Genomic DNA, 8,864 nt, shown 5'->3' on the forward strand with positions numbered 1-8,864 from the left:
AAAAAAAAAAAAAAATCTGTTTTGTTTTCGTTGAAGAATTTATTTTTCTTCCTCCTCCTCTTCTTTATCCTGACATCGTTCTATATCTTCTCAAAGCTGTAATTTATATTTCGGAGCAAAATATATCAATGAAGACAATAAATTGTAAAGCATTTTGCAAGTACATTATTACACACTGGTGTGTATTTATAAACAAACACAGAACACAAAGGTTTCCAAATAAACTGAAATGATGGGCAGATACATATCCCTATTATATATACCTTTATATAAATTAAAAATATTTTTATTTGCCTAATATATTCAAATACAACAGGTTCCAGATAAAACTGGAATAACAGGGATATAACAGATTGGTGCAAAAGTAATTGCGGTTTTTGCCATCAACAGTAATGGCAAAAGTAATGGCAAGAACCACAATTACTTTTGCACCAACCTAATATATCCTTATCTTATATTTGTATATACATACAAATATATTTTTATTTGCCAAATATATTCAAATACAAATGAAAAACTTTATGTTTTATTCCAGTTTTACTTGGATCACTTTGTTTATAGATTTATAGTTTGTTTATAGATCACTACACATGACTTTGTGTTTCTAAGACAACATTTTGAGTTGCTTAAATTTGTTAGACATGCCACCACCTACAACAACAAAAATTGCCTAAACAAGCCATCCACTTAAGCATAATAAAAACATGTAGATCAAATCTGCCTGAAGATATATCCTCTTTTAAGGTTGAAGAAAACATATTTTGCTGAGTTTCAAATATTTGAAGGACATTTTGAAGATCTGAGGCAATGTTGACTTCAACACATGGCTTGTTCTTTTTAAATACTTGTAACTCTTCTTGTTATGATTATGATTGGGAATTTAATAAATTAATACAAATGAGAGTTAACTAGTATAACTATAATCATATTAACATTTTGTTATTGCTATACCTCCCAGTGTTGAAAAGCCCTGCTGTGACAGATTTTGTGGAGCTGGTATATTGTCAACATTGCTTCCAAGCTAAAGCCATCTAAAGCAGTGGGAAGTTTCCTTCTTGTAATAAGCTGCTCTTCATGAACTTCTCCTGTTTCCTCAGCTGGGCTGTTCAAATTATTTACAAGACTGCAAACATTTAGCAGAGTCATCTTCCAAGAGGGAACATGTGCTTTACTAACCTGAAACATAAAAAAAAAAAAAAAAAAAAAAAAAAAAAAAACCCTGCAATTAAAACTTGTGTTACATGAGCAAGAAATGAATTCCCAGTGTGCTAAACCATCACATTTAGGGTCTAATTGCTACTCCAGTCTAACAAACACAGTGTTATTTATTTAGTAACATCATGTTCACAAAGTTATATAGTGCCAATATCTTATAAATTCTATTTAACAAAACTCTATAGTCATATTCACATCCACATGCACTTATGTGTGTACACACAGAACAAAGTAAGAAAGCAAGGAAATTAAAATGACAGCAGAAATATGTAAATATGATATATATATCACAGATGAAAACTTAAAATTAAAAAATTATTCTATATCTATTACATTTCAGCTTAATGTGTAATGGGGCAGTGACAAAGATGGCATTATTAAGTGTGAACAATTATAAAACATGAAGATAGTAATGCATTCCACACATTAATAATTGTTATGGGTAGCATCACAGATTATTTAGGACCTTTATGTATTAACTTGCGCCTGGGAATTAGGTAAATCTATACCAAGACACCAAGGCACGTAACTTATCCCATTTTCTAACACAGACTATTAAGTTCAGTTGTCTATTTTTGAACTGAAGAGGTTGTAGCCTTTGGTATTCTGATTGAGTACTAAACAATGAGAACACATTGGCACAGGGAGGGAACAACCCACACTGAGGCCTGTCAGAGGGTGGGGTGGAGGAAGGAAGAGCGTTAGGAAAAATAGCTAATGCATGCTAGGCTTAATACCTAGGTGATAGGTTGATAGGTGCAGCAAACCACAACGGCACATCTTTACCTATGTAACAAACCTGCACATCCTGCACATGTACCCCAGAACGTATTCCTAGGTACAGATTGGAATTTAGTAATAGGGCCCAGGATACAAAGTTGTATTTGGCTCAATTAAAGAAAAAAGAATAAGAACATGTAAAAATAACGTGCCTGGTATAGGGAGAATTTAAATCCAGACATACAATGAAGAGTATAGTTCAGTAATTCCTAAATACATTATAGGACAGTAAATGTCTAGAAGACTATGAACTGCATTTAAAAACAAGGAAACACAGGTAAACAAGGTAAACTAATCCACTTGCTAAAGATAAAATATTAATAAGTCACTGTTTCAGGATTAGATCTCAATGCTCCTGCTTGCCAATCCATTGCTCTCCCCTCTCTACTACATTTCTTTTGCAGGTTGTCATGAACTGTTATTTCTAATTTAAGAACACCTTTCTATTTCCCCCAATATAATAAAAAAGGGCAAAGAACTCACTTTGTTTTCATTTAAACTGAGACCAATATACCTTTCATCATACCCAATTTAAAAGGCATGGAAACAAGTTCCTTTAAAACATTTACAGGCACGTAAATATGTATAGTAATTAATTAAAATTGCAAAGTACTGATTGATAGAACTATAATATTCTTTACCTGTCATATCAACATCTTACTTTCTTTTAAACTAAAAAAAATTTTTTTTTTTCCAAAAAGGCAAATGCCTCTCAAGGAACTTTAATCGATGGGAAGTTATACTATAGAAAAGATAGCCATATATAATGAAAGTTCATATGTCTTCAACCCAGAGTTAAAAGAAAAGAAAAAGTTACCTTGATGAATGTCATGCTGGTCAATTAATATCTGCTCTTAATGCTTTCATTTCTTACCTCTGAATCTGAGTAAAAATCAAAAACTAGGTTTCTATAATCACCATATCATAATAATTATATCATTGAAGTTCTAACCAGATTTTTAGGTTAATTTTAAATATCCCTTAGAGGTTAGTGTCTTTCTTAGCGTATGTTTCCTTAAAACAGTAATCTTAAAAACAATTTAGTATATTTGCATAATAGGAAGGCCATAAAATATAAGATAGCACTTCTAAGAAAATAAGCATATGATATTTTGTTCAGAGCAGTGTTGATGACTATCGAGTTGTAATCTTTGAATTTCAGATTTTTTAAAATGTGATGATATTGTATAACACATATTTTACCAAATATGCTAGAGTAGTTTATTTCTTACCAGCCATAGTTTACATATATAGAAAATATGCATATTAACATTTAAAAACACAACATAATGAAGATTATACAAAAGACTTTTTCAAGACAAAACCAAAGGGAATTGCTTACTGATAATTTTAGAATAATAAAGATACTGAGATTTACTTAACTTGAGATGCTTTTTTACAAAACACACGTTTAAAGGATTGTATTTGTACTTTCAGTAAGAATTCGGAATTATGTATCCTTAATTTTATCATAGGCGTTTAAGGAAATTGTTTAAAGCAAAAGTGGAGCTATTCAACAATACATGTACAACAGCATTGAAAATGGGTCTCTGGATTTTTTAAAAACTCTATCCAAGTTTCTGTTAATGAATATTTTACAGAGAAGGAAAATTTAGAAAATAGTGTACGATAATAAAAATCAAGTTTAAAATGACTCTATCTTTCTTGTACTTCACACTCAATAAAAGAAATGTTAGAATCAGAGAAACTATTGGCTCAATTTTACCTAGAACCTAAATTATGCAAGAGATCTTCTCTCCCTATTTGTTAGAGACATAATCTGTTTCAGGAATTTATGAACAATGTATACTCAAATCCTCATAAGTTTTGCATTATTACAACAAGTAGTTTCAAGTTAATAATCACAGTGCTTAATCAATAACCCAGTTTTTCTTCCAGAAGTATGTGAATCTTTAATCTCATATAACTTTCAGATAAAATCATAACTGTAGAAAAGTTTGTTTTTTTCTCATAAGATTTAAAAAGTAGAAGCTGAAAGTTATGTTCTGATGATTAAAATAAACTTAAAATTTTGCACAAATCACATTTATATCTTCTTAGATTTTAATGTCATAATTTAAATCAAATGATAGCATGAGTTTGAGTTAAACATTTCAATGTCATATTTATGATACATAAAAGCACGGAACAGGTTAAATTATTTTTGCTGCATTTACTTCCTAAGGTGTTCTTTTCCCTTTGAAGTGGTCATTCAAATATTTCTTAAATATTAAGTACAGCCTTTTGCAATGGTTGTAATATTTCATGTTATACCATTCAATTTAAATCTTATTTTCAAAGTGAGTTATTCATAGATATTTAGGACTATATAACTTCTCCTTTTACACCACATGCAAAACACTCTAAAGTCAAATCATTTCCGTCAATATAAGAATACCAATTTTCCAACTGTATTTTGTATTAACTTAAATGGCATGGAAAAAATGCCAAACAGTTATATTAATAGTATACTTATTAGACTATGCAAACTGTATTCTCAAAAAGGATCTGGAATATTTTCGTATTTTTCTAGAAATGAATTTCTACAAATAATGCTTCATTCATTTTTCAGTAAGCATCAATTTTCACTTTATGTGTTATCTTAACACAAACAATTAAGAAAATAATATGGGGACTATTACAAGGGCATGAGGGCCACCGTTTCCTAAGAGATTGAATGAGGATGAGAGTAAAACATTTTAAATGGAGTGGGATTTAATGATGGGTTTGCAGGTTGACAGCCACTGTCTGTACTTCTCATTAGATAATGATCAGCCTAATTGAAAGTTTTGTAAGGTTTTTTTTCCTGTAGTGGTTGTATTCCAAAGGGGGTCATGCAGTGTTTCATTGAAATCCCTTTTATTGCTTTGCAGATTTCAAAAGGGAAAATACAGCTCTCAGTAATCATAAAGGCAGAGAAAAAGATACTCAGTTTCTGTCACTAAAAGGTAAATCCTGAATAAAAGGAAGCAACTCTTCTCCCTAGATACATTAACATAAGTAGCAACACACTGCAAAAGAGAAAAAAGAAATCACTTCAGGGAGTTGTGAAATTCTGTTTTGCTTACCTGAGCACAGACTCCAGGAACTGAAAGCCAGGAGTAGCATGCATACAAGCTGGATTTTCATTCCTGCTATCATCTTTCAGCCTTCTAACGAGCCAATTCCATAAAAGTCAGAAGCACACTGAAGGGGGCTCTCTCTGGCACTTCCTCTTGCCTTCAGCTGGCTTTGAAAGTGAGTGAACTATAAGAGGTGCTCTGGCCATTCCCCTATATATATAAGCAGGAGGATGATGTCATTGATTGTACAGGCATTATCTTTGCAGGATGTGCCCTATCTTCACCTCTATCCTTCCCCTCTTCGCCCTGCTTTCTCCTCCCCTTTTCCTTTGTCCCCCCTGCTCTCCTCCCCCATTTCTAAACCTTGAGTGAAAGTGACGATCTTCTCTAATTGCTGCTGCTGCTGCTTTGGATTTCTGACGCACAGAAGGAGTCATTCAACTGCACTGCTATGTACAGCATACTGACAAAGAACCCCAGTATCATCCTTTTCCCACTTCTCATTCCCCCACTCCAAAAGTCATTTTGATTTTGTGAAATATGAGATCTGTTATTTCTAATTTTTAAGTAAAAGCTCAAGGATGAATGCATGAAATCAGTGATTCCTTAGGCTTGGAAGTTCTTGAAGAGTTAGGGGTTTTTCTGGTAATTCAAACTTCTGAGCAAATGTTTAGTGGTTCCAAAACTAATACAGGTTTTAAATAATCCACACTAGAATAAGATGGAATATAGTCAGAGAATCAGTTATAAAATTAAGCAAATAAATTTAGAGAATAGAAAGAAAACCAATAAAAGAAATAATAGATCCAGGGAATAAGATATTATTTCCTAACAAATCGAAAATATTTTATTGTAAGTAATGAGAGATGACTGAACTATGTGTGCTGACTTTTGGTTGAATGTATTAGAAAAACACTTTCATGTTTATAAAATCCAGCTCTAAATTACTTAAATGTTAGCACGTAGATATTTGTATTGTTGTATCACTGACTTTTTTTTCTGTACATTATCTCTTTTGTGCCTATATTTTCTGCTCTTTTCAATTCATTCTGGATGCCATGTCTCATTCTTTGTACAATTATCTTCTCAACTGTTTTACTATTGCATAAGCTTTCTTTCCCTGCATAATACCCTTTTCATCATAAAATGAGATTGTACTTTTGGCAAGGAGACAATCCTAAATAACCACCGTTCACCAAAGTCACTTTTCTATGATAATTTTCGTGTATTTAATGGGTTACACTGATACTCATTCTTTGTCTGAGTTCTGAAAGAAAATTGCTCAAAATGCCTTTTAGAGTAAAGTTTTCTTCTTGTAGTAGGCGTTTCAAGACACATGGGGTGATTTGACAAGTCAGTGCTGTTAGAGATGTGAATATTTGAATGTAAAGTTGTCTGAACATTGTTTAATTTTTAAATAAATCAATCGTGTAGTAACAGTTGAGAAACAAATAGGATTGATTCCTATTGATAATTGATTTATATTATGCAATCTATGAGTTTAACTTTTTCACCTTTACCCTAAACTTAAGAGATGAATTACAAGCATTTAATAATTACTTAGAATAGTAAGGAGTCTTTCATATAATACCAGGAATTTAATAATAAATGATATATTTATTACTTTTAGTTTGTTTGGGGAACTTACATAAAATACAATATTGAACATACGTGGAGGAAAGTTTCTGTAAAGTATTTTAGTTGACAAAGAAATGTGAAATACATTCATTTAGATGTTTTCTGCTTTCCTACCATTAGGGGGAGCAATGGAAGCTTGAAACTCTTTATTTTCACTTAGAGTCGAAGTGAGGATTTGTGCTTACTTTCCTGCTACGATCAGAGCATCTTTGTAACAGAATCCTCTTAAAGCCACTTTGATTAACAAATCAGGAAAATTATATATACTTTGCATGATAATTAAATTAGTTGTTTTCTCTGCTTTTTGAATTGCAAAGAATGATCTTTTAAAACGTGTGATAGCAGTCTAATAGTAAAAAGGAAGTGTGATTCTTATTTTTCTGAAATGATTTCTTCAATATGTTGACAAAATTGATTTCTAATTAATTAGAAAAAAGGGGGAGAAGAATAATGGAAATTCATTTTAAATATATGACATGGATATTAGTCGTTAATGTGAAAATTGAGATATATGATAAACATTCAAGAATAGGGGAAACATTAAGTTATGTCAAATAATTCAAACTCAAATAGATGTTATATGCTATTTTTCTTTTGGGGAAAAAAGATGTATAACTTTGGTAGAATTATGAGGTAGATAAACTTTGACCTCTAATTGGTATTTTCTTTTAATGTTTTTTGTTTTTTGTTTCTAGCTCTAATCTAATGCCTTCAAGCTACAGATAAACCAATAAAACAATTTGTTGTAGGGATAAAGGTTAAGTATGTATTTTCCACTTAAAAGTACCCTACAAACTTCCTAAATGAAGCCTTTAATGCAAGATTGTAGACACCTCGCTATGGAGATGGATGAACTGTTTTATTTTAAAGGCTTTTACCCAAGATCCTTTTTTTCCCCCTTTTTTTTTTGAGATTGGGTCTCTCTCTGTCTCCAGGCTGGAATGCAGTGGCGTGATCTCGGCTCACTGCAATCTCCACCTCTACCTCCTGGGTTCAAGCAATTATCCTGCCTCAGCCTCCCGAGTAGCTGGGACTACAAACGCACCACCACACCCAACTAATTTTTGTATTTTTAGTAGAGATGGGGTTTCACCATGTTGGCCAGGATGGTCTCGATCTCTTGATCTCGTGATCCGCCCGCCTCGGCCTGCCAAAGTGCTGGGATTACAGGTGTGAGCCACCGCTCCCGGCCTACCTTATATCCTTCTAAGGGTTATCTAGTTCTTAAAATATCTGATAAAGATTTTAAACATTGTCCTTTAATAATCTTCCTGTGTTGGCCTTCTTAAGTGGATGTTGCTTGTTAGGTACCTGTTGATTGCAACATCTTTAAAGTAGGTAGATTTCTAAGCTTGTATTGTTACTTATGTCAGACTTTTATTAGGTAATTGCTGAAAATAATCAACAGAAACACCTAAAGAATTGGAGTGGTCTGAAAGCTTATCTCATTTGGAGAAGGGCAAGCTCTGAAACCAACTGATGAAGCGTTGGTTCTTCAGCTCCTGACAGTTTCTTCCTATAGCTCTAGTGACTTTAATACCTCAATAACAACTTCCTAGCCTTTCCAATCTATTGGTAACCTAAATATCCAAAACTTGGCCTGTTGTGTTTCTACAACCTGGAATCTCCCCTTCACCTTGCTTTGATCATCCTGTTTTATGGCCTAATCAACAAAAATATTTCCAAATTTGAGTCCTGAAAGTAGTATTGTCTACTTCTATTTTTCCTAGTTTTCTGTTAAATGCTCAGTAGTTTGTTTATACAGTTTATGGTAAACTCTAAACTGCTAGAAGGAAAACATTCTGACTTCTAAGGTTTATAATCCATAAGTGATCAATACGTACTTACTAAATTGAATGAAAGTACTGATTATGTTAAATTTCTTACATGCCCTTTCCATGTTTTAATTTTAAATGTTTCTTTCAGCCATACCTTTTAACACTCTTTTGTTATCATTAATCTTCATATTTTATGTGAATTTTTATGGTCAGTTTTCTCAGTCTTTTGTCTCATCATCCTTTTCCTCTCTGACTGGAAAAGTTAAATTTAAAAAAATCATTCAAGAAGATTGTCCTTGGATCATGTACAATCATCAGCTGAATGTTTAGATAAATTGTAAGTTTGCTCCATTTCTATAAATGAGTCTATCATTTGAAGCTGCAACTGATT

The 8,864-nt window shown here is 32.3% G+C and overlaps 1 protein-coding gene across 1 annotated transcript in view; it reads right to left on the reverse strand.

Moving 5' to 3' along the window:
• Positions 1 to 5,349, reverse strand: part of NTS (neurotensin) — an 8,105-nt gene extending 2,756 nt beyond the window's left edge. Inside the window, 3 exon segments of the mRNA XM_017880712.1 lie at positions 952 to 1,176; positions 2,813 to 2,877; positions 5,064 to 5,349. Coding sequence (XP_017736201.1) covers positions 952 to 1,176; positions 2,813 to 2,877; positions 5,064 to 5,136 — 363 coding nt within the window. The 5' untranslated portion in view covers positions 5,137 to 5,349.
• Positions 5,350 to 8,864: the final 3,515 nt, after the last annotated feature.

The sequence above is a fragment of the Rhinopithecus bieti genome, unplaced genomic scaffold, assembly GCF_001698545.2.
Source record: "Rhinopithecus bieti isolate Rb0 unplaced genomic scaffold, ASM169854v2 scaffold_11966, whole genome shotgun sequence".
Taxonomy (NCBI): Eukaryota; Metazoa; Chordata; class Mammalia; order Primates; family Cercopithecidae; genus Rhinopithecus; species Rhinopithecus bieti.